The 25593-nt window shown below is 48.7% G+C and overlaps 1 protein-coding gene across 1 annotated transcript in view; it reads left to right on the top strand.

Moving 5' to 3' along the window:
* MED27 (mediator complex subunit 27) overlaps positions 1 to 25593 on the top strand; it is a 602008-nt gene that overhangs the window by 486937 nt on the left and 89478 nt on the right. The window contains exon 5 of the mRNA XM_069237101.1: positions 19257 to 19364. Within this exon, the coding sequence (XP_069093202.1) occupies positions 19257 to 19364 (108 nt within the window). The remainder of the gene's footprint in view (positions 1 to 19256; positions 19365 to 25593) is intronic.

Raw genomic sequence — 25593 nt, 5'->3', positions numbered from 1 at the left:
CGCACTTGTGGACTGACAAAAAACACGCTGCATAGGGGCAGTAATTCCAATGAAAAACACACACATTTACAGAGGCAGAACCAGAGATTGTAGCGCTTTAACCTCTGTATCGTACACTGGTCCTTGTACACATTTTGCTTTTACAGTCATTCATTTATTCATTCAGTATAGGGAGAGTCCATAGTTCTGGATCCCTTCCTATCCTCTTTACCCCCCTCAAGGTGTTCCTTTGTTGAGAATTTTAAGGATGAACATCCTCAGTAGTTTGTTACAGTTGTCTCTTCACTTGACTCCGAGCGCAGAGCAGAGGTAACTGAGAAAGTCCTGCCCACTCACCCAGTCCCAGCATCCATCGTCCTGGGCCACTGAGTGTTCAGCAAGGTGTCTCATCTCCGGACTCCCAGCAGTACTTAATTTGAGCTGGTGGTTTTGGGTGCTCGGCAATGGACCTTAATTGTTAACACTGCCACATGGTGGCGCTGTCTGTTTCATTTAGAGATGAGCACAACAGTTGTTTATTACTTCTGTATACATTAAAATCACGAATGCGTGCTGCCCAGGCCATTCTTATAGCTTTGGGTGGCCTGGAATAGACTGAATTGTCACCCTTGAAGGAGTGTGATGTTCAGTAGTTATATTGCTACTGTCATTGGGAGCGATGGCAAGTGTTATGGGTGATGCGAGCTGGCAGCCTTCTGATGAGAGCCCATTTATTTATGTGCAAATTAAACACTGACTCCAAGTGCAGAGTGGAAGGAACTGAGAGCCCTGCCCACCCACCCAGTCCTAGCATCCAATAACACTGGGCCAGTGGGGAGCAGTGAAGTGAGAGAGTCCTGCCCACCTGCCCAGTCCTAGCATCCAACATACTAAGCCAGTGGAGAGCAAGGGAGTGAGAGAGTCCTGCCAGTCGTCGCATCCAACAGACTGGGCCTGTGCGGAGCAAGGAAGTGAGAGAGTCATGCCCACCCGCCCAGTCCTAGCATGCAATTTACTGGGCCAGTGGGGAGCAAGGAAGTGAGAGAGTCCTGCCAGTCGTCGCATCCAACAGACTGGGCCTGTGGGGGGCAAGAAGTGAGAGAGTCATCCCGCCTGCCCAGCCCTAGCATCCAACATACTGAGCCAGTGGAGAGCAAGGGAGTGAGAGAGTCCTGCCTACCCAGTCCTAGGATCCAACATCATGGGGCAGTGGGGATCAAGGAAGTGAGAGTCCTGCCACCCAGTCCTAGTATCCAACATTGTGGGCGTTTGATAAGTTATCTCGTATACGGGCTCCCAGCGCAGAGTCGTGAGAACTGAGAGTTCTGCCAGGGTGTCCAGTATAAGCATCAAACATCCTGTGGCAATGGGTATTCGTCATGGTGTCTCGTCACTGGCCTTGCATCGCAGGGCCGAGGGATCTGAGTACCCCGCCCAGGTGTCCAGTATAAGTGGACAACATAGGGGACAAATTATCAATAATATAACCATAGAAAAAGTTATAATTACTCTCTAGGAAGTCTCATTTCTTTACATGATTTATTTAATTTTCTAAGGTAGGACGACAATTCACAAACTAAATACCAAAATATAAAAAAGCATCTCAATCACACTGCAAGCAAACTCAATACAAAACAAATACACAAAAATGTAACACAATAATATAATAGTAGTAAAAAAATCAAAAGGCCAACTTGTCTCACACAGTTCTCCTCTCTTTGCGGAGAAAGTGGTTACTTAAATCATTTACAGTCGTAATCCACTGGGCTGCGATGATTGGATATTGTTTTGCACGCAATTGTTGGTAGCCTGTCAATTTCTTCTCAGGAGTCTTTACATTGCGTGGAATAATTCTCAAAGGTCCATTCAATTTTTTATGGCCCAACCTCGTTTAGTCTGAAAGCGTTGACGTGTTTCGGCCCCATAATTATGGGCCTCATCAGGACTAAATGGAGACAATATTACCTTTCTGATGTCTAATTTCTGAATTTGAAAGAGCACTGCTTATCAATTAAAGCAATCAGGCCCAAAACAATTGGCGAATACCGTGTAATCTGAACTGTCTTAAATATCTTAATCCAAGGGGCGGCCGTGGCAGTCCGTCTCAATCATTTGTGCCGCGACCCCTGGAGCGCTTGTACAAGGAAATGGCGGTGTATTTCCTTGGATGTTTACCGTGAGGGAGCTCAGGTCAGATGCCCCAACCAGATTTGTCTGGACCTGACTCCTGGCTAGTGAAACAAAAGTCTGGGACAGGCCTGGTGTCAGATTCCTTTGTGTGTGCAGTGGCAGTCCCCTTTGAAGTGTAATCGGAGCAGGCCACAACTACTCAAAGCATACTGTCAGTAAGATCCACTCCCCGCTACTCCCAAGCTGTTGGCCACTGTCTGGCTCCAATACACTCTTCCCGGTAGGGGAGCCATCAACAGCCCAGGGACAGCTGGCCACCCAAAGAAAGCCCCAAAAACTTTAGGCAGGGAAATGCCAAGAATTTAAAAGTTGCATTTCCAAAATAATGAATTTAAATCCAACTTTACAATTAAAGAGGATTTTAAAGTTCAATCGAAGTGAGTGGAAGAAGTCTTTCTCTAGCCATTCCTAAACTGAATTTAGCAATTATTAAATGTAAAATGTAATTAGGTAAATTATTGTAAGTCTATGGAAGGCTGGCCTTGCCACAGTGAAAAACAACTTTGAACATCTGTCACTGCCAGGGCATGTAAAACATTAAATATACATATCCTACTTTTTAAATAGGATGCACTGTGCTCTAGGGGTGGTTAGGGCCTACCTTTGGGGTGACTTATAAGCAGGCCACTGGAATTATGCAATCGTGCAACTGCTTTATATTTTGCATAATTATAGATTTTCCTCATTTGTCACATAAACCATCATCTTCTGCATAATCTGCAAATTTTAACAAAAAATATAGTTTCTAGCTCTAACGGTTCAAAAGTGACTGAAAACATAGTGATGCATGTTTCTTTGCAGTGGAAGCACCTTTGCAGTGCTTGACTGCTCACCTTTCTGTTGCTTATTACATTGTTTGGGTGTTAAACTGGTGCTAGTAAGGTGCAACCAATGCCCAAACAGTGGTAACGAGTGTAAAAATGACAAAATAATCAATTCATGATTTCTCAAAATGTGCTGCATTAGCAGCATAATTTGCTCTTTCTTGCCGCGCAATTGAGTAAAACCTGCAGCATAATTTGACCCTCCCCTGCCGCATAATTCCAGTGGCCCTGCTTATGAATAGAAAGTTTTAGGACTGTCAAAAAGTTTATTTTGCCAGGTCAAAATTTCAGTTTAAACCTCTACTCGACAGGCAGCAGTGGCAGGTCTGAGACATATATTAGGAACTACTTTAGTGGGTGGCACATTGAGTGCTGCAGCCCAATAGTTGCATTTAATTTACAGGCCCTGGTACAGGTAGTACCATATACCAGGTCTTTAGAAGTAAATTAAGTGTGCCAACCGTGTATATGCTGATGTTACCAGTTTAAAGGAATGAGCACACACTCTTTACCACTGTTTAGCAGGGGTAAAGTGCACTGTGGCCAACAAACAACGAACGGTTCAACAGCATAAGGTAACAAGCATTTGCAATGCAGTAGGTCCCGCATTTGCTTGAGTTAGGGTAATTGGCATTTTAAATTCATAACTGGACTTTTCTTGCCACATAAATAGGTCAATCCTGCCTCATAATTTCATCTTTTCCTGCCATATAATTCCAGTGGCCCTGCATGTAACTAAAGCACTTCCATTTACCTTCTTCCTCTATCTGCAGCCACAAATTAAAATGTTGCCATTTAGCATCCTAATTTATCCCTCCCATGCTAATTCCTCTACAATAACACTTTCACAACCCCACCACGAGAGTTGCTGGCTGGCTAAAACAATTCCTCAAAAAAGACATGACGGCCACAGAAAAGAAATAAACTAGAAGGCTCACCGAAACATATCAAGAGTGTTCAAACAGTCATAGTGTAATTAATAGAGATGTTAAGTTGACCTGAGTTATGGTCATAATTGTAATAAGTAGAGATTATTAAAACATATACAATTATCATATAAACCTTTATCAGAAAGAAACTTTTGGAATAAGACTGTAATGCTCAAAACAGCCCCTAGAGGGCACCATAACAAAAATATAATTTGTAAGAAACATGGTCATGTAACCATATTGTTAGCCCCTAGAGGGCATAACCCCTTGAATAAAACAGGAGCAAGTAACCATATACTTAGCCCCTAGAGGGTGTTTTTAGGGCTAGCAAGCCTACCTAAATGATATCACAAACAAGGCCTTTAAAACAAAACTTCTCCCAGCTGTAGAGCAAAAGTTCTAGCCATGGGAAAACTTAGAAGACACTGAATGGTGGGAGGGGTTATTATTTTGGGGTCGCCACTAACCTAATGTGGGACTCAGAGATGATGTAGACAGAAAGAGTGTTGTCCTAAGACCACCACAGGCTGAGTTATGGAAAAGTAATGCCCTGCAAAGCATTACGGGGCATGTTTTCATGCCGCAAATATTATAGCATGTTAACTGCAATGCACAGTACAGTCCCTAGAGGACACCACAATAAAAAAGCATTTAAAAGAAACATGGTCATGTAACCATATTGTCAGCCCTTAGAGAGCATAACCACATGAAAACACAGGAGAAAATAATGCTGTGTAACCATATATTTAGCCCTTGGAGGACGACATGGTGCATTACACATTTTCAAGGCTAGCTGGCCTACTGCAATGATATTACAAACAAAGCCCATGAAACATAACTTTTCCAGCTGTAAAACAAAGGTTTTAGCCATGAAAAAGCTTACAAATAATGAATGGTGGTAGGGGGTTATTATTGTGAGTCCCCACTAACATAGTGTGGGGTCCCAGACATGATGTAGACAGAAATAGCACATTGTGGTCAATATTTTGAAGGTGGTCCCATTTTCCTAGGACCACCACAGTCTGAGTTCTAAGCAAAAAATGTTTTGTAAAAGTAATGACCTGTAAAGCATTATGGGACAATTTTCCATGCCACGATTATTTTAATATGTTGATATGACTGTATTGCTTAGAGCAGCCCCTAGAGGACACCACAATGAAAATAGCATTTGTAAGAAACATGGCTATGTAACTATATTGTTAGCCCCTGGAACAGAAAACCACTTAAGATGAAAGTGGCAATAAATATTGCCTTGTAACCATATATTTAGCCCCTAGAGGACAGTGCATTACCTATTTTCAGGGGTAGCAGGCCTATAACAATGACATTACAAACAAGGCACTTAAAACACAAGCTATTCCCAGCTGTAAAACAAAAATTCCAGCCATCAGAGCACTTAAAAAGACACTGAATGGTGGGAGGGTTTATTTTGGGGTCCCCACTAAAGTAGTATGGAGACCCATGGATGACCTAACCAGAAAGAGCACATTGTGTTGAATGATTTGTAGGCGGTCCCATTGACCTAAGACTACCACAGGCTGGGTTGTGAGCAAAAATGTTTTCTCAAAATAATGCCCTGCAAAGCATTATGGGGCGAGTTTCTGTAGTGGAGTGAATATTGTAGTATCATCTCTTCCGCTGTGCCGGGAGAGCTGCTTTCGCTTTGAGGATTTCTGTTTTACGTAAAGCATTTACCAATTTCAAGTGTTTTAAGGAGAGGGCCACAAGAAATGACTGATTAGGTAACAGTGTGAAAAATGTGACCAGCGATCCAATAGCACTGATCAATTTCACACTGTTGTGCCTGTTCGGGCTGTGAGCACCATGGTTGCCATGCAGCACGAAGGGGAAAGACAAAAGAAAAAAATAGTTTGCCCATGCTGAAATTTATCGGAAATCCATGTAACACGGCAGTCCCCAAGGCGTGACAAAAACAGCCTCAAGGCGGGACAAACGTAAAGCATTTACCAATTACATCAAGTGATTTTTGAAAGGCAAGCCCACGAATGAGTAAAAGTGATGGGTGTGAGATGGGCTTGGTTAAAAGCCCACAATACTTACAACAGGTCAAAGCGCTTGGGCGCTCTACCTGAAAATATGGGATGACCCTGCAGAAAAGGCAAATTTACAACACCAGGGAAATTAGAGTCCAGCCACCCACTGCCCAGTCCTAGTATCAACATCCTGGATCGGGGGCAGGGGCACAGTCTCTTCACTGAAATCCCAGCTCCTCTATGGCCCTTACGGTGAATAAAAGTCTGTCATGCACACACTGGTCAGAGACATTTTAAGACCTGGGCAAAGTGGGCTCTGGCCCCAGCCTTTCAGTTGGGCCCTGATAGAGCCAGCTCTGTTCTGCAGAGAATCCTGCCCTGATGACCTTGAATAATTCTTAAACAGGTTGTTTCAAAGACCCTTTTGTTTAATTTATTGTTAATGTGAGTGGAGTCTGAGAGTCTATTACAGACAATTTGCAGAGAAATGTGTTTGTTTCATGCAACGTCCATAAAAAGATTCTTTTAGATCAACACAGGACCTCACTATGAGAAATGGGAGGGTGTCTCACAGATTATTTGCAGTAATATTAGTGAACTGCTGCTGTGTTACAATAATGAAAACATGTCACTATCTCTGAATATTAGATCTAAACACATTTAGAATTTGGACGAGTGACCTGGCCGAGGAGGGAATGAAAGACCTGAAATGCGATCATAAACTCAAAACTTTTCCTAATAAGGTCCCCAAAATACTTTTAGCAGAGGGGCCCCAGACTCTGGTCTTGCACTTTGCATTGCAGCCCCCCGTTTAGACTCATTCCAGGTTTGTTGTTTGCTCTGTTGCCCCCTTGAAGCTCTTGGTGTGCGCTGGATGAGTGTAATTCTTCATGACTTTAATCACTCTGGGTCTTCTCGTCTGGATGAACCCTGTCTGGGGTGTCCAGGGGCTCAGCCGGGCTCCTCTGGGCCTCTCCTTAGTCTCCAGCTCTGCCCTCTCTGGCTGCCTCTCTCTGCACTCTCAGGGCAGCGCTTGTTCTCTCGTGTGCCTCCCAGGTGGTCTCCAGCTCTGCCCTCTCTGGCTGTCTCTCTGCACTCTCAGGGAAGCGCTTGTTCTCTCATTACTTGGTGCTGTGCCTCCCAGGTGGTCTCCAGCTCTGCCCTCTCTGGCTGTCTCTCTGCACTCTCAGGGCAGCGCTTGTCCACTCATTACTTGGCGCTGTGCCTCCCAGGTGGTCTCCAGCTCTGCCCTCTTAAGCTCTCTCTCTGCACTCTAGGGCAGTGTCTGTTCTCTCATTACTTGGTGCTGTGCCTCCCAGGTGGTGTCTAGCTCTGCCCTCTCTGGCTGTCTCGCTGCACTCTCAGGGCAGCGCTTGTTCTCTCATTACTTGGTGCTACGCCTCCCAGGTGGTCTTTAGCTCTGCCCTCTCTGGATGGCTGTTTGCGCTTTCAGGGCAGTGCTTGTTCTCTCATTACTTGGCGCTGCGCCTCCCAGGGGGTCTCCAGCTCTGCCCCCTCTGGCTGTCTCACTCTCTGCACTCTCAGGACAGCTCTTCTTCTCGCATTAATTGGCGCTGTGCCTCCCAGGTGGTCTCCAGCTCTGCCCTTTCTGGCTGTCTGTCTGCACTATCAGGGCAGCGCTTGTTCTCATTACTTGACGCTGTGCCTCCCAGGTGGTCTCCAGCTCTGCCCTCTTAGTCTGTCTCTCTCTGCACTCTCAGGGAAGCGCTTGTTCTCTCATTACTTGGCGCTGTGCCTTCCAGGCGGTCTCCAGCTCTGCCCTCTTAAGCTCTCTCTCTCTGCACTCTCAGGCAGTGTCTGTTCTCTCATTACTTGCTTCCCTGCCTCCCAGGTGGTCTTCAGCTCTGCCCACTCTGACTGTCTCTCTGCACTATCAGGGCAGGACCTGTTCTCTCATTACATGGCGCTACGCCTCCCAGGTGGTCTTTAGCCCTGCCCTCTCTGGCTGTCTCTGCACTATCAGGGCAGCGCTTGTTCTCTCATTACTTGGTGCTGCGCCTCCCAGGTGGTCTCCAGCTCTGCCCTCTCTGGCTGGCTGTCTGCACTCTAAAGGCAGTGCTTGTTCTCTGATTACATGTCGCTGTGCCTCCCAGGTGGTCTCCAGCTCTGCCCTCTCTGGCTGTCTGTCTGCACCCTCAGGGCAGCGCTTGTTCTCTCATTACTTGGCGCTGTGCCTCCAAGGTGGTCTCATGCTCTGCCCTCTCTGGCTGTCTCTCTGCACTATCAGGGCAGCGCCTCTTCTCATTACTTGGCGCCGCGCCTTCCAGGTGGTCTCCAGCTTTTCCCCCTCTGGCTGTCTCTGTGCACTCTCAGGGCAGCGCCTGTTCTCAATACTTAGCGTCACGCCTCCCAGGTGGTGCTCTGCCCTCTTAGTCTCTCTCTGCACTCTCAGGGCAGCGCTTGTTCTCTCATTACTTGACGCTGTGCCTCCCAGGCGATCTCCAGCTCTGCCCTCTTAGTCTCTCTCTGCACTCTCAGGGCAGCGCTTGTTCTCCCATTACTTGGCGCTGTGCCTCCCAGGTGGTCTCCAGATCTGCCCCCTGTGGCTGTCTCTGTTCACTATCAGGGCAGCGCTTGTTCTCTCATTACTTAGCGCCACTCCTCCCAGGTGGTCTCCAGCTCTGCCCTCTTAGTCTCTCTTTGCACTCTCAGGGCAGCGCCTGTTCTCTCATTACTTGGCGCTGTGCCTCCAAGATGGTCTCCAGCTCTGCCCTCTCTGGCTGTATCTCTATGCACTCTCAGAGCAGCGCCTGTTCTTATTACTTGGTGCTGTCCCTCCCAGGTGATCTCCAGCTCTGCCCTCTCTGGCTGTCACTCTGCACTATCAGGGCAGCGCCTACCTATTCTCTGATTACTTGGCAGTGCGCCTCCCAGGTGGTCTCCAGCTCTGCCCTCTTAGTCTCTCTCTGCACTCTCAGGGCAGGGCCTGTTCTCATTACTTGGCGTTGCTCCTCCCAGGTTGTCTCCAGCTCTGCCGTCTCTGGCTGTCTCTCTGCACTATCAGGGCAGCGCCTGTTCTCATTACTTGGCGCTGTGCCTCCCAGGTGGTCTCCAGCTCTGCCCTCTTAGTCTCTCTCTGCACTCTCAGGGCAGCGCCTGTTCTCATTACTTGGTGCTGTACCTCCCAGGTGGTCTCCAGCTCTGCCTTCTCTGGCTGTCTCTCTGCACTCTCAGGGCAGCGCCTGTTTTCATTTCTTGGCGCTGCGCCTCCCAGGTGGTCTCCAGCTCTGCCCTCTCTGGCTGTCTATCTGCACTCTCAGGACAGCGCATGTTCTCTCATTACTTGGCGCTACACCTCACAGGTGGTCTCCAGCTCTGCCCTCTCTGCACTCTCAGGGCAGCGCTTGTTGTCTCATTTCTTGGCGCTGCGCCTCCCAGGTGGTCTCCAGAACTGGCGGTTTGATACCTTCTCCTCCTCCGACCTCCGGCACTCTGCAGTTTAGAAAAATGTATTTGAACCCCACATAAACCCCCGCCGGCTCTGCGCCCCCACCAAGCCTCTGCCTGCATAATTGTCTCAACCCGGCATCGGAGGACCCTGAGCTTGGGGTCGAATTCAGATCAGAAAATACATCTGTGCCTGGAAGGGGTCTTTACTTTTACTGAGCGTGCTCTCCCGGGCGTGGGACCTGGGGACTGGCTCTGACCTTGATGCCCCGCTGTCTCTTCCCTTCACCCTGTCTCTCTATATGTATATTTATATACTAGCACAGTAGGTAGTTATAGTTAGGACCTAGTCTCTATAGGAAAAGCGCTTTTTTTTTTTGCCAAACGTTCGCACCGCTTGACGAACCTTCACAAAATTTTTACAACTAATAGGACAATCAGTTCAGCTGCTGGCTTGAATGTTTCGGAATGATCGTCAAGCGGGGCCGAGAAAAGGGGGTTCCCAATTGTGTTTTCCCCGTGCATTTTCACATAGAGTCTTTGAGACACCTACAGCCGGAACCGCTGAACGGAATGACACCAAATTTGGCAGAAAGCTGGATCTTGGTCCAGAAAAAGTGCTTTGTGTGAAAACTTATATATATATTGTAGGAGGCTGGCCTGGCGTATAGTGGGTACCAGAGGTACTTACACCTTGTGCCAGGTCCAGTTATCCCTTATTAGTGTAGAAGAGGTGTTTCTAGCAGCTTAGACTGATAGAAGGTAGCTATGGCAAAGCAGCTTAGGCTGAACTAGGAGACGAGTGAAGCTCCTACCGTACCACTGGTGTCATATGCACAATATCATAAGAAAACACAATACACAGTTACTAAAGATAAAGGTACTTTATTTTTATGACAATATGCCAAAAGTATCTCAGTGAGTACCCTCAGTTAGAAGGTAAGTAATATACACAAGTTATATGTACACAAACCCAAAACAGGTAAGTAACAGTAAGAAAAGTAGTGCAAACAATGTAGAATCACAGTAGGATGCAATAGGTGAACATAGGTCTAGGGGCAACACAAACCATATACTGCAAAAGTGGAATGCGAATCACGAATGGACCCCAGACCTATGGGAGCTTGTAGAGGGTCGCTGGGACTGTCAGAAAACAGTCAGGGTGTCCAAGATACCCCACCCCAGGACCCTGAAAAGTAGGAGTAAAGGACCCCTACTACTGCAATAGGACACAATAGTCGTGATAGGGGAATTCTGCAAGAACCACAACCACCAGCAAAGCAGGACTAGGAACTTCTCCTTTGGATGGAAGATGTCCCACGTCGCGATGAAGGTTGCAGAAGTGTTCCCAAGCAGATATACCGCAAACAAGCCTTGTTAGCTGCAAGGGTCGCGGTAGAGGTTTTTGGGTGCTGCTGGGGACTAGGAAGGACCAGGATATCGCCCCTTGGAGGAGGAGACAGAGGGGGCGCTCAGCAACTCAGAGAGCCCCCACAGAAACAGGCAGCACCCCCAGAAGTACCCGAACAGGCACTTGGAAGATTTGTGAACCGGAGCTGGCTCAGAGTCACAAAGGAGGGTCCCACGACGCCGGAGGCCAACTCAGAGGGTTGAGCACTGCAGGACGGAGTGCTGGGGACCCAGGCTAGGCTGTGCACGAAGGAAATCCTGGAAGAGTGTGCAGGAGCCGGAGCAGCTGCAAATCACGCAGTACACAGGTTTGCAGTCTAGCGTGGGGAGGCAAGGACTTACCTCCACCAAACTTGGACTGAAGGATCACTGGACTGTGGGAGTCACTTGGATAGAGTTCCTGTGTTCCAGGGACCACGCTCGTCAGGATGAGAGGGGACCCAGAGGACCGGTGATGCAGTCTTTTGGTGCCTGCGTTAGCAGGGGGATGATTCCGTCAACCCACGGGAGATTTCTTCTTGGCTTCTAGTGCAGGGTGAAGGCAGGTGACCCCCAGAGCATGCACCACCAGGAAACAGTCGAGAAAGCCAGCAGGATGAGGTGCTACAATGTTGCTGGTAGTCGTCTTGCTACTTTGTTGCGGTTTTGTAGGCATCCTGGAGCAGTCAGCGGTCGATCCTTGGTAGAAGTCGAAGAAGGAGATGCAGAGGAACTCTGGTGAGCTCTTGCATTCGTTATCTGAAGAATGCCCCAGAGGAGAGACCCTACATTTCCAGGAAAGGAGGATTGGCTACCAAGAGAGGTAAGAGCCTATCAGAGGGGGTCTCTGACGTCACCTGCTGGCACTGGCCACTCAGAGCAGTCCAGTGTGCCCCCAACACCTCTGTTTCCAAGATGGCAGAGGTCTGGGACACACTGGAGGAGCTCTGGGCACCTCCCCTGGGAGGTACTGATCAGGGGAGTGGTCACTCCCCTTTCTTTTGTCCAGTTTCACGCCAGAGCAGGGCTGGGGGATCACTGAACCAGTGTAGACTGGCTTATGCAGAGATGGGCAGCATCTGTGCCCATCAAAGCATTTCCAGAGGCTGGGGGAGGCTACTCCTCCCCAGCCCTTCACACCTATTTCCAAAGGGAGAGGGTGTAACACCCTCTCTCAGAGAAAATCCTTTGTTCTGCCTTCCTGGGCCAGGGCTGCCTGGACCCCAGGAGGGCAGAAACCTGTCTGAGGGGTTGGCAGCAGCTGCAGTGGAAACCCCGGAAAGGCAGTTTGGCAGTACCCGGGTTCTGTGCTAGAGACCTGGGGGATCATGGAATTGTCCCCCCAATACCACAATGGTATTGGGGGGGACAATTCCATGATCTTAGACATGTTACATGGCCATGTTCGGAGTTACCATTGTGACGCTATACATAGGTAGTGACCTATGTATAGTGCACGCGTGTAATGGTGTCCCCGCATACACAAAGTCCGGGGAATTTGCCCTGAACGATGTGGGGGCACCTTGGCTAGTGCCAGGGTGCCCACACACTAAGTAACTTGGCTCCCAACCTTCACCAGGTGAAGGTTAGACATATAGGTGACTTATAAGTTACTTATGTGCAGTGAAAAATGGCTGTGAAATATAGATTTCACTCAGGGTGCAGTGGCAGGCCTGTGTAAGAATTGTCAGAGCTCCCTATGGGTGGCAAAAGAAATGCTGCAGCCCATAGGGATCTCCTGGAACCCCAATACCCTGGGTACCTAAGTACCAAATACAAGGGAATTATATGGGTGTCCCAGTGTGCCAATGAGAATTGGTACATTTAGTCACTAGCCTGCAGTGATAAATTTAGAAAGCAGAGCGAGCATAAACACTGAGGTTCTGGTTAGCAGAGACTCAGTGATACAGTTAGGCACCACACAGGGAATACATACAGGGCACATACTATGAGCACTGGGGTCCTGCCTAGCAGGTTACCAGTGACACAGGGGCTAAAACATACATACATACAGTGAAAATGGGGGTAACATGCCAGGCATGATGGTACTTGCCTACATAGAGATATACACAAACACCCACCCACCCCCAGGTGTTGCCCATAATGTGATGTGCGCCTACCGCCTCAGAAAATGTACACTCCCTCGTTTAGTAAAAGGAAGACATGCACTCCGTGTAGCATGGTGAACTACAGACTTTATTGCTTTTAGCGAGGGAGAACAGGAATGTGTTTCGGGATAAAGGCTGACAACGGCATTTTATGCCAAAACACATTCCTGTTCTCCCTCACTATAAATAAAAGTTATATAAAGTTTTTAGTTCACCTTGCTACACGGAGTGCTTGTTTTCCTTTTACTAAAGGAGGGAGTGTGAGCATTATATATATATATATATTTTTATTTTTTATTTTATATAGTGCTCTGACTTTACTCTTCTGATTTCTCTCTTTCTCTACCACTCTCACTGTCTTGCTTCCTTTATTTTCCCTCCACCCAGGGAATGTGTTTCAGACCTCAGTCCCCGGCCCCTCCATTCTCTGTCTCACTTTGTCTCCTGGCTGGTGACCCTGGTAAAGGGGGTTCCTCTAGAAAAGGTGTGTTTTTCTACATCTGCAACATGCGATAGGTGAGCTAGCTGGCTTGTGGGTGGTAAATGAGTTGTGATATAGTGGTCTTTAAAGAAGGGAGCCTGCAACTGTTTCCTAAATTGAGCAACAATGGGGCAGCCCTTACGGGTACGGGGGTGTTCTTCTAGACCCTAGGTGCATAGATGGAAAACGCATGTCACTTTGTTTGTTCCTTTTTACACTTCTTAGTCTGCAGTTTGATGGCCCAGGCTGTGGTTGTGCCAAGAATCACCACAGATGGTGTACATGTCTGCAAGATCAGCAGGGTTGCTGGTCGTGATGGCTTTGTAAACGATGCAGATGTTTTTTGAAGATGATGCGGGCTGTCATGGGGAGCCAGTGGTGCTCCATCAGGATGCTGGTGATGTGATCATATTTCATACATTGTGCTGCGGTGTGTAGGATGCCCTTCAGATGTGCCAAGTTTAGAGTTTGGGAGGCCATAGAGCAGGACGTTACCACCATCCAGGTGCGAGAGTGCAAGGGCTTGAACAGGAGTTCTGAAGCCTCCTTCTAGAAGAAACAGTTTTCCTCTCTTTAGAAGAGAGCACTGGTCCAAGGCCTGCATTTGTGTTGGCAGAGTGTTCCTTGAGCGCAAGGTTGCTCTCTAGGATGAGTCAAAGAGATGAAAGTTGGTGTTTGAAGCTGTTAATTCAAAGAGCCAGATTTGTGCTGATTCTTGTTCTTTGTTCTTGGAAAATATATCTTGGTTGTCTTGAGCTTCAGGGAGGCACAGGGTACTCAGGAAGTCTGGGCGATGTGCAGTGTATGAGGTGTTGCTTGTCTGAAACAGAAGCGACCTTTTCAATTTCTGTTGCGTATGGTCAGCCTCTGGGAGAGTCGTGGTACTGTTATCTGAGAGCAGAGCACATGCATGTAGAGGTTGAGGATGGCAGGAGACACTACGGGATTCTTCAGGTGGTGGGGAGCATGTCTTGACCTGTAGTTGCCCAGGTGAACAAACTAGTGTTTTATGGAAAGGTAGACAACCAGTGAAGGACGTTCCTGGTGAATCCCTTCAACACTCCAGGGTGTGTATGAGGGGGCAATGATCAGTAGTGTCGAAGGCAGCTGAGAGGTTCAAGGAAGCAGGGATCGTTTTCACCTGTGAACGTAGCGGTCTCTGTACTACAGCAAGATCTCTATTGTGACTTGGTAGTCTTGCAGGTCATGGTCAGCATTGATGTGATCTTGGAGTTGAACATAGACTGCTTTTTCAATGGCTTTGCAGTTGACCAGGAGAGGAGTGATGGCTTTAGTTGGTGAGGTCTCAGTCTCTCACTCAGCTTCTCTCTCCAGGCATATAACCCAGGGGAAGCGACTTCTGTCCTCGGCCCCTGTTGCTTTCTCTCTCTCTCTCCCCCCCTCCCGCAACCCCCTGTAGGCAGGTGACCCTGGCAAAGGTGTTTTTGTGCACTGCCCTTTCTTCTCTTAAATGAAGGAGGTTCTGAGCTCTGACCCCTGCTCATCTGATGTCCCTCTCACTGTCTGTTTATGAGAGATGCCACTTGGTCTCCCCTTTATCCTGCAATAAAATCTTTGTGAGGATTCAGTCCCCAGGGAGACATTATTCGCTAAAAGACAAGTAGAAGATTTACATAATGCTACCTGGGGGGGAGACACCACAAGATTGAAATTTAGTGTACATGAAGGATTAGGGGGATAAAGTCTGTTGAAGGCTTTGAACTAAAGACAGCAAGAAGGAAGAGATATGACATACCCGAACACCTCTTGCTTTCCTGGTTGCTGCCTATAACAAAGACTTCTGTCCTGATGATGACCCTGTAATGATTAGTTCTTAGCTGTGGGGTCAAAACGTCGACATAATTCATTGTGGAGTATTGCTTGATATAGATAGTGACTTCAGGACACCTGGATCGAAGGGGTCTAATTTGAAGATCACTATTTTTTTAACCACAATTCTGTATATATTGTACATAACACTGTGGCCTTTTTTTCACATGATTCACGTTCACTGCGCCGTCACTTTAGGAGCACCTAAAATATTTTTGATATATATTTTGAGATATCCTAATTCTTGATTTCGCCATATCCTAAATAAAATTGCTACATTATGATTTAATAGGATATAGAGATAAAGTGTTTATACCGTGTAAGTCGAGGGTCACACTTCCTTCTGGGCCAAAAAATATTGTTTACTATATTTGTATACCCGGGCCCAGGGGTTACTGGGTTTACCTCATTTGTTTCATACATGTTTATGTTTCCAAGCAGGTGACTCTTTATGCATCTAGCTCCACTTCTTCTGATTTCTCTCTCTAGTCAGCTGGCCCTTGGGAATGGGTTTATGTACTCTGGCCTCTGCTCCTCTGATCTCTCTGTCGCTCTCCTGGCCCTTAGGAAGGGGGCACTGTGTTGTAGCCGCTGCTCCTACGATGTCTCTCACTCTCTCCCCCTCTCTGTCTTGCTCTGTCCTGCCCCATGAGAGATGTTTCTGTGCCTTGCCCTCTTCTCCTCTGATGTCCTTCTCTGGTTCCTTTGCTGTGGCCCCTGCTCATCAGATGTGTCTCTCTGTCTTCCTCCCCACTCCTGTCCTCTCCCTCTCCTTCCTGTGCTCTGGCCCCTACGTGTATGATGTCTCTTGACCCATGAGAGGTGTTTCTGTGCCTTGACCTCTTCTCCTCTGATGTCCTTCTCTGGTTCCTTTGCTGTGGCCCCTGCTCATCAGATGTGCCTCTCTGTCTTCCTCCCCGCTCCTCTCCTCTCCTCTCCCTCTCCTTCCTGTGCTCTGGCCCCTACTTGTATGATGTCTCTTGACCCATGAGAGATGTTTCTGTGCTTTGCCCTCTTCTCCTCTGATGTCCTCCTCTGGTTCCTTTGCTGTGGCCCCTGCTCATCAGATGGGTCTCTGTCTTCCTCCCCACTCCTCTCCTCTCCCTCTCCTTCCTGTGCTCTGGCCCTTACTTGTATGATGTCTCTTGCCCCATCAGAGGTGTTTCTGTGCATTGAGCCTGCTTTTCTGATGTTAAGGTAGCTTTCCTTTCTCCTGGCAGGTTACCTGCATAGGTGATTTCTGTGCTGTGACCTCAGATCCCCTGATCTCTCTCCTGGGTTCCTTTGTAGTTACCCTCAGCTCCTCTGTTGTCTCCCTGTCTCTCCCCCTCTTGGAAGGTGACCATGGAGAAGGGACTTCTCTGCTCTCCCCTGCTCCTCCAGGGCCTCTAGCGTTGCTGTGCTCTGGCCACTGCTGGTCAGACACCTCTCTGCCCCTCTTCCTTTCCTTCCTGGGCTCCTGTGGACAGACTCTTGTTCATAAGATGTCTCTTGACCCCTGGAATGGGTTTTTGTGCAGTGACCTGCTTCCCTGATGCATATCTATCTATCTCTCCCTGTCTCTCACTCTCTCTCACCTCCTGTCTCTCACTCTCTCTCTCTCGCTGTCTCTCTCTCCCTCTCTCTCTCAGACTAAAGGAGGGTTTCTTTGCTCTAACCCCAGCTCCCCTGATATATTTGTCTATTGGACTTCTTTTCCCTAACATCTCGCTCCTCTGATGTCTCTTTCTTGGTTCATTTGCTATGACACCTAGCTCCTCTGATCTCTCTCTATCCCTTTGCTATAACATCTGGCCTCTCTGATCCCTCTTTCACTATTGGTTTCTTTGCTATAACACCTGGCTCCTCTGAGGTCGGTCTCTGTCTCTCTCTTGGTTCCTTTGCTATAACATCTGGCTACTGTATTGCCTTTCTCTGGTTCCCTTGCTCTACCTCCAGCTGCTCTGATCTCTCTCTCTGGTTCCCTTGCTCTATGTCCAGCTCTTCTGATGTCTCTCTCTGGTCCCCTTGCTCTATGCCCTAGCTCCTCTGATGTCTTTCTCTCCTTGTCTCAGGTTCCTTTCTTCTATCCCCAGCTCCTCTGATCTCTCTCTCCGGTTCCCTTGCTCTATCCCCAGCTCCTCTGATGTCTCTCTCTGGTTCCCTTGCTTTATCCCCCAGCTCCTCTGATGTCTCTCTCTGGTTCCCTTGCTTTATTCCCAAGCTCCTCTGATGTCTCTCTCTGGTTCCCTTGCTTTATCCCCCAGCTCCTCTGATGTCTCTCTCTGGTTCCCTTGCTTTATCCCCCAGCTCCTCTAATGTCTCTCTCTGGTTCCCTTGCTTTATTCCCCAACTCCTCTGATGTCTCTCTCTCTCTCTCCTTGTCTCAGTTTCCTTTCCTCTATCCCTCAGCTCCTTCTCTCTCTGGTTCCCTTGCTTTGTCCCCAGCTCCTCTGATGTCTCTCGCTGGTTCCCTTGCTTTATCCCAGCTCCTCTGATGTCTCTCTCTGGTTCCCTTGCTTTATCCCCAAGCTCCTCTGATGTATCTCTCTGGTTCCCTTGCTTTATCCCCCAACTCCTCTGATGTCTCTCTCTGTGTCCTTGTCTCAGTTTCCTTTCCTATATCCCCCAGCTCTTTCTGTCTCTGGTTCCCTTGCTTTGTCCCCCATCTCCTCTGTTGTCTTTCTCTCTCTCTCCTTGTCTCACTTTCCTTTCCTGTATCCCCCAGCTCCTTCTCTCTCTGGTTCCCTTGCTTTGTCCCCAGCTCCTCTGATGTATCACTCTGGTTCCCTTGCTTTATCCCCCAGCTCCTCTGATGTCTCTCTCTGGTTCCCTTGCTTTATCCCCAAGCTCCTCTGATGTCTCTCTCTGGTTCCCTTGCTTTATCCCCCAGCTCCTCTGATGTCTCTCTCTGGTTCCCTTGCTTTATCTCCCAACTCCTCTGATGTCTCTCTCTCCTTGTCTCAGTTTCCTTTCCTCTATCCCCCAGCTCCTTCTGTCTCTGGTTCCCTTGCTTTGTCCCCCAACTCCTCTGATGTCTCTCTCTGTCTCTCCTTGTCTCAGGTTCCTCTCCTCTATCCCCAGCTCCTCTGATCTCTCTCTCTGGTTCCCTTGCTCTATCCCCAACTCCTCTACTGTCTCTCTCTGGTTCCCTTGTTTTATCCCCCAGATCCTCTGATGTCTCTCTCTGGTTCCCTTGCTTTGTCCCCCAACTCCTCGGATGTCTCTCTCTCTCTCCTTGTCTCAGTTTCCTTTCCTCTATCCCCCAGCTCCTTCTCTCTCTGGTTCCCTTGCTTTGTCCCCCAGCTCCTCTGATGTCTCTCTCTGGTTCCCTTGTTTTATCCCCCAGCTCTTCTGATGTCTCTCTCTGGTTCCCTTGCTTTGTCCCCCAGCTCCTCTGATGTCTCTCTCTGGTTCCCTTGCTTTGTCCCCCAGCTCCTCTGATGTCTCTCTCTGGTTCCCTTGCTTTATCCCCAAGCTCCTCTGATGTATCTCTCTGGTTCCCTTGCTTTATCCCCCAACTCCCCTGATGTCTCTCTCTCTCTCTCTCTCTCTCTCTCTCCTTGTCTCAGTTTCCTTTCCTCTATCCCCCAGATCCTTCTCTCTCTGGTTCCCTTGCTTTGTCCCCCAACTCCCCTGATGTCTCTCTCTCTCTCCTTGTCTCAGTTTCCTTTCCTCTATACCCCAGCTCCTTCTCTCTCTGGTTCCCTTGCTTTGTCCCCCGGCTCCTCTGATGTCTCTCTCTGGTTCCCTTGCTTTGTCCCCCGGCTCCTCTGATGTCTCTCTCTGGTTCCCTTGCTTTGTCCCCCAGCTCCTCTGATGTCTCTCTCTGGTTCCCTTGCTTTATCCCCCAGCTCCTCTGATGTCTCTCTCTGGTTCCCTTGCTTTGTCCCCCAACTCCTCTGTTGTCTCTCTCTCTCTCTCCTTGTCTCAGTTTCCTTTCCTCTATCCCCCAGCTACTTCTCTCTCTGGTTCCCTTGCTTTCTCCCCCAGCTCCTCTGATGTCTCTCTCTCTCTCTCCTTGTCTCAGGTTCCCTTTCTCTATCCCCCAGCTCCTCTAATGTCTCTCTCTCTCTCTCCTGACAGTTGAGCGGATGAAGGGGTTTCTGTGCTCTAACTCATGTCATCTATCTCTCTCCTGCCAGGTGACTCTAGGGAAGGTGCTCAAGGTGGTTATGGTCATGCGAAGTCTCTTCATTGACCGCACAGTGGTGAAAGGATATCATGAAAATGTCTACACAGAAGACGGCAAGGTGAGTCTCTGGTAGCAGCAGCATTAATGGTACTCTGATGGGGTGAATCTTGTCTCCATCTGGCACAATACACAGTAAAAGAGCCATGTGGTTCTCCTCCCATCTGTGCATTTAAAGACCGCTGGACCCATCTAGTCTGCTGTTTCCTTGGATTTAAGGAACTCGGTTCCCATCTGGTCCACGGTTTCTTTAGATCTAAGGATCTCTGGACCCGACTGCCCTGCCATTTCCAGGTACAGAAAGACCACTGGGTTGTTCTGATGTGCTGTTTCTATGGATACAGAGACCACTGAGCCCATCTGTTCAAATGGTCCTGAGATATAAGAACTGCTGGGCTCATCTAATCTGCTGTTAACTTTGATCTAAAGTCCTCTGGGCCCATCAAGTCTGATGTTTGCCTGGATCTCAAGTCCTCTGGACCCATCTAGTCTGCTGTTTCCTAGGATCTAAAGACTGCTGGGCACGTCTGTTCTGCTGTTTGTTGGGATACAAGTGAAGCCGGGCCTATTGAGTGTCGTTTCCATGGATATCAAGACCACAGACCCATCTATTCTACAGTTTCCTTGAATATAAGGAGCGCTGGGCCAATCTGGTCTTACATTTCCTGGTATATAAGAACCACTGATCCCTTCCTGTCTACCCTTTTTGTGCTCACTGCCACCCTGTACATTCTTGTTAGACTGCACCTCTGCCTTTGTCCTTAGGATATGATCAGTTACTTATTTTCCTTCCACCAACCTTACTGGACAGGATCTTCTACCATACCATTATTTCAGTGAAGAAAGTCTCCATGTCATTCCTAAGCCTCCCTTTAGCTTTCCTCAGTTTCATCTGAATTTGTACTAATGTCACTCTCTCAAATAGGCCCACCTCCTTCTGTGGAAGGTGACTCTCCTCCTCAGATGTCTGATTCTAACCTGGTCTCATCGTGGCCCACTCCTCTGGGCTGTCTTCATCCACTTGAAGAAATTGCGTCCAGAACTTCACACAGTGCTGTAGACGTAGCCTCCGGACATGGGCATCATGCTCCTGGGGAGCTTCCCAGAGCTGGGAACAGTGCTCAGGAAGTAGCCTCTTTCTGCAGAGCAAGCTTCTCGTGTGCAGAGATATGCTTCTCGTCTGCAGAGACAAGCTTCTCCGTCTGCAGAGACAAGCGTCTCCGTCTGCAGAGGCAAGCGTTTTGCCTAAAGAGACACATTCCTCATCTGCAGAGACAAGCTTCTCGTCTGCAAAGACGAGGTTCTCTTTCTGCAGAGACAAGTTTCTCTTTCTGCAGAGACAAGTTTCTCTTTCTGCAGAGACAAGTTTCTCTTTCTGCAGAGACAAGTTTCTCTTTCTGCAGAGACAAGTTTCTCTTTCTACAGAGACAAGCTTCTCGTCTGCAGAAACAAGCTTCTCGTCTGCAGAAACAAGCTTCTCGTCTGCAGAAACAAGCTTCTCGTCTGCAGAGACAAGCTTCTCGTCTGCAGAGACAAGCTTCTCGTCTGCAGAGACAGACAAGCCTCTCTTTCTGCAGAGACAGACAGGCTTCTCTTTCTGCAGAGACAGACAGGCTTCTCTTTCTGCAGAGACAGACAGGCTTCTCTTTCTGCAGAGACAGACAGGCTTCTCTTTCTGCAGAGACAGACAGGCTTCTCTTTCTGCAGAGACAGACAGGCTTCTCTTTCTGCAGAGACAGACAGGCTTCTCTTTCTGCAGAGACAGACAGGCTTCTCTTTCTGCAGAGACAGACAGGCTTCTCTTTCTGCAGAGACACAGGCTTCTCGTTTGCAGAGACAGGCTTCTCGTTTGCAGAGACAGGCTTCTCGTTTGCAGAGACAGGCTTCTCGTTTGCAGAGACAGGCTTCTCGTTTGCAGAGACAGGCTTCTCGTTTGCAGAGACAGGCTTCTCCTCTGCAGAGACAAGCCTCTCCTCTGCAGAGACAAGCCTCTCCTCTGCAGAGACAAGCCTCTCCTCTGCAGAGACAAGCCTCTCCTCTGCAGAGACAAGCCTCTCCTCTGCAGAGACAAGCCTCTCCTCTGCAGAGACAAGCCTCCCGTTTGAAGAGACACGCTTCTCTTCTCGTCTGCAGAGACACGCTTCTCTTCTCGTCTGCAGAGACACGCTTCTCTTCTCGTCTGCAGAGACACGCTTCTCTTCTCGTCTGCAGAGCCACGCTTCTCCGTCCGCAGAGACACGCTTCTCCGTCCGCAGAGACAAGCTTCTCGTCTGCAGAGACAAGCTTCTCGTCTCCAGAGACAAGCTTCTCTTCTGCAGAGACAGACAAGCTTCTCTTTCTGCAGAGACAGACAAGCTTCTCTTTCTGCAGAGACAGACAAGCTTCTCTTTCTGCAGAGACAGACAAGCCTCTCTTTCTGCAGAGACAGACAGACTTCTCTTTCTGCAGAGACAGACAGGCTTCTCTTTCTGCAGAGACAGACAGGCTTCTCTTTCTGCAGAGACAGACAGGCTTCTCTTTCTGCAGAGACAGACAGGCTTCTCTTTCCGCAGAGACAGACAGGCTTCTCTTTCCGCAGAGACAGACAGGCTTCTCTTTCCGCAGAGACAGACAGGCTTCTCTTTCTGCAGAGACAGACAGGCTTCTCTTTCCGCAGAGACAGACAGGCTTCTCTTTCCGCAGAGACAGACAGGCTTCTCTTTCTGCAGAGACAGACAGGCTTCTCTTTCTGCAGAGACAGACAGGCTTCTCTTTCTGCAGAGACAGACAGGCTTCTCTTTCTGCAGGGAGAGACAGGCTTCTCTTTCTGCAGGGAGAGACAGGCTTCTCTTTCTGCAGAGACAGGCTTCTCTTTCTGCAGAGACAGGCTTCTCTTTCTGCAGAGACAGGCTTCTCTTTCTGCAGAGACAGGCTTCTCTTTCTGCAGAGACAGGCTTCTCTTTCTGCAGAGACAGGCTTCTCTTTCTGCTTCTCTTTCTGCAGAGACAGGCTTCTCTTTCTGCAGAGAAAGGCTTCTCTTTCTGCAGAGACAGGCTTCTCTTTCTGCAGAGACAGGCTTCTCTTTCTGCAGAGACAGGCTTCTCTTTCTGCAGAGACAGGCTTCTCTTTCTGCAGAGACAGGCTTCTCGTTTGCAGAGACAGGCTTCTCGTTTGCAGAGACAGGCTTCTCGTTTGCAGAGACAGGCTTCTCGTTTGCAGAGACAGGCTTCTCGTTTGCAGAGACAGGCTTCTCCTCTGCAGAGACAAGCCTCTCCTCTGCAGAGACAAGCCTCTCCTCTGCAGAGACAAGCCTCTCCTCTGCAGAGACAAGCCTCTCCTCTGCAGAGACAAGCCTCTCCTCTGCAGAGACAAGCCTCTCCTCTGCAGAGACAAGCCTCTCCTCTGCAGAGACAAGCCTCTCCTCTGCAGAGACAAGCCTCCCGTTTGAAGAGACACGCTTCTCTTCTCGTCTGCAGAGACACGCTTCTCTTCTCGTCTGCAGAGACACGCTTCTCTTCTCGTCTGCAGAGACACGCTTCTCTTCTCGTCTGCAGAGACACGCTTCTCTTCTCGTCTGCAGAGACACGCTTCTCTTCTCGTCTGCAGAGACACGCTTCTCTTCTCGTCTGCAGAGACACGCTTCTCTTCTCGTCTGCAGAGACACGCTTCTCTTCTCGTCTGCAGAGACACGCTTCTCCGTCTGCAGAGACACGCTTCTCCGTCTGCAGAGACACGCTTCTCCGTCTGCAGAGACACGCTTCTCCGTCTGCAGAGACACGCTTCTCCGTCTGCAGAGACACGCTTCTCCGTCTGCAGAGACACGCTTCTCCGTCTGCAGAGACACGCTTCTCCGTCTGCAGAGACACGCTTCTCTTTCTGCAGAGACACGCTTCTCTTTCTGCAGAGACACGCTTCTCTTTCTGCAGAGACACGCTTCTCTTTCTGCAGAGACAAGCTTCTCTTCTGGAGAGACTGCTGGGACAAGTGTCTTGTCTGCAAGCAAGTTTCTAGTCTGCAGACAAGCTCTTTGTCTGCAGAGACAAGCTTATTGCCTATAGAGACACATCCCTCATCTGCAGAGACAAGCTTCCCGTCTGCAAAGACAAGCTTCTCTATCTGCAGAGACAAGCTTCTCTATCTGCAGAGACAAGCTTCTCTATCTGCAGAGACAAGCTTCCCGTCTGCAAAGACAAGCTTCTCTATCTGCAGAGACAAGCTTCTCTATCTGCAGAGACAAGCTTCCCGTCTGCACAGACAAGCTTCTCTATCTGCAGAGACAAGCTTCTCTATCTGCAGAGACAAGCTTCTCTATCTGCAGAGACAAGCTTCTCTATCTGCAAAGACAAGCTTCTCTATCTGCAGAGACAAGCTTCTCTATCTGCGCAGAGACAAGCTTCTTGTCTGCAGAGAAAAGCTTCTCATCTGCAGAGTTAAGCTTGTTGTCTGCAAAGACAAGCCTCTCTTTCTGCATGGACAAGCCTCTCTTTCTGCATGGACAAGCCTCTCTTTCTGCAGAGACAAGCCTCTCTTTCTGCAGAGACAAGCCTCTCTTTCTGCAGAGACAAGCCTCTCTTTCTGCAGAGACAAGCTTCTCTTTCTGCAGAGACAAGCTTATTGCCTACAAAGACAAGCTTCTGTTTCTGCAGAGACGAGCTTCTCTTTCTGCAGAGACGAGCTTCTCTTTCTGCAGAGACGAGCTTCTCTTTCTGCAGAGACGAGCTTCTCGTATGCAGAGACAAGCTTCTCGTATGCAGAGACACACTTCTCGTCTCGTCTGCAGAGACACTCTTCTCTTCTGTAAGCAGCTTCTCGTAGGCAGAGACGAGCTTTTCGTCTGCTGAGACAAGCTCCTCATCTGCAGACAAAAGCGTCTTGTCTGAGAGACAGGCTTCTCTGTTCTGCAGAGACAGGCTTCTCTGTTCTGCAGAGACAGGCTTCTCTGTTCTGCAGAGACAGGCTTCTCTGTTCTGCAGAGACAGGCTTCTCTGTTCTGCAGCGACGCGGTTCTCTTCTGCAGCGACGCGGTTCTCTTCTGCAGCGACGCGGTTCTCTTCTGCAGCGACGCGGTTCTCTTCTGCAGCGACGCGGTTCTCTTCTGCAGCGACAAGCTTCTCATCTGCAAGCAGCTTCTCATCTGCAAGCAGCTTCTCATCTGCAAGCAGCTTCTCATCTGCAAGCAGCTTCTCATCTGCAGACAAAAGCGTCTTGTTTGCAGAGACAGGCTTCTCTGTTCTGCAGAGGCAGGCTTCTCTGTTCTGCAGAGGCAGCCTTCTCTGTTCTGCAGAGGCCAGGTTCTGGTCTGCAGCGACAAGGTTCTGGTCTGCAGCGACAAGGTTCTGGTCTGCAGCGACAAGGTTCTGGTCTGCAGCGACAAGGTTCTGGTCTGCAGCGACAAGGTTCTGGTCTGCAGCGACAAGGTTCTGGTCTGCAGCGACAAGGTTCTGGCCTGCAGCGACAAGGTTCTGGCCTGCAGCGACAAGGTTCTGGCCTGCAGCGACAAGGTTCTGGCCTGCAGCGACAAGGTTCTGGCCTGCAGCGACAAGGTTCTGGCCTGCAGCGACAAGGTTCTGGCCTGCAGCGACAAGGTTCTGGCCTGCAGCGACAAGGTTCTGGCCTGCAGCGACAAGGTTCTCGTCTGCAGAGATGGCGAGCTTCTCTTTCTGCAGAGGTAAGCTTCTCGTCTGCAAAGACAAACTTCTCGTCTGCAAAGACAAGCTTCTCGTCTGCAAAGACAAGCTTCTCGCATTCAAAGGCACTCTGCTTGTCTGTAGAGACAAACTTCTTGTCTACTTCTTCATCGTGCTTTACAAATGTAAAAAGGAAATTCTTGGCTCCAGAAGATGTCACAGTCTAATCTATGTTAAGAGCTGAGACACAAGCGAGTAATCTTTAGGTGAATTTTTTTTTTTAATGACCTTTAGATGAAAACATTTATAATTATAATGCAGAATGCAAAAAGCTTGAACACATTTAGTGAGAATTTGTCTACAGATTAAAACATTTGTCTTTTTCCCATTATTTCAGAAAGCCTTTCCTCGTCTAGCTTCCCATGAAATGCTTAATGAGACCCCTACATGAAGACCCCCTTACCCTAACACCAACCCAAAGCGATGAGCTATCTCCGAGCACAAGTCCTAAGACAAACAGTGGAGGAGTGCTGGGGGGCTAATTAGCATCTGTGATTCACTATGATGTCACTGGAAGTCACAGCACAATAAAGAATGTGATGCCTGGTGAAATTCCACATGTAAAATGCAGCTTGTCTACTGGGCAAAAACAAGTTAAAATAGTTACACAAAAAAATGTGAAAA

This window comes from Pleurodeles waltl, chromosome 6, assembly GCF_031143425.1.
Source record: "Pleurodeles waltl isolate 20211129_DDA chromosome 6, aPleWal1.hap1.20221129, whole genome shotgun sequence".
Lineage (NCBI taxonomy): Eukaryota > Metazoa > Chordata > Amphibia > Caudata > Salamandridae > Pleurodeles > Pleurodeles waltl.
This window is presented reverse-complemented; position numbering and strand designations above follow the sequence as displayed.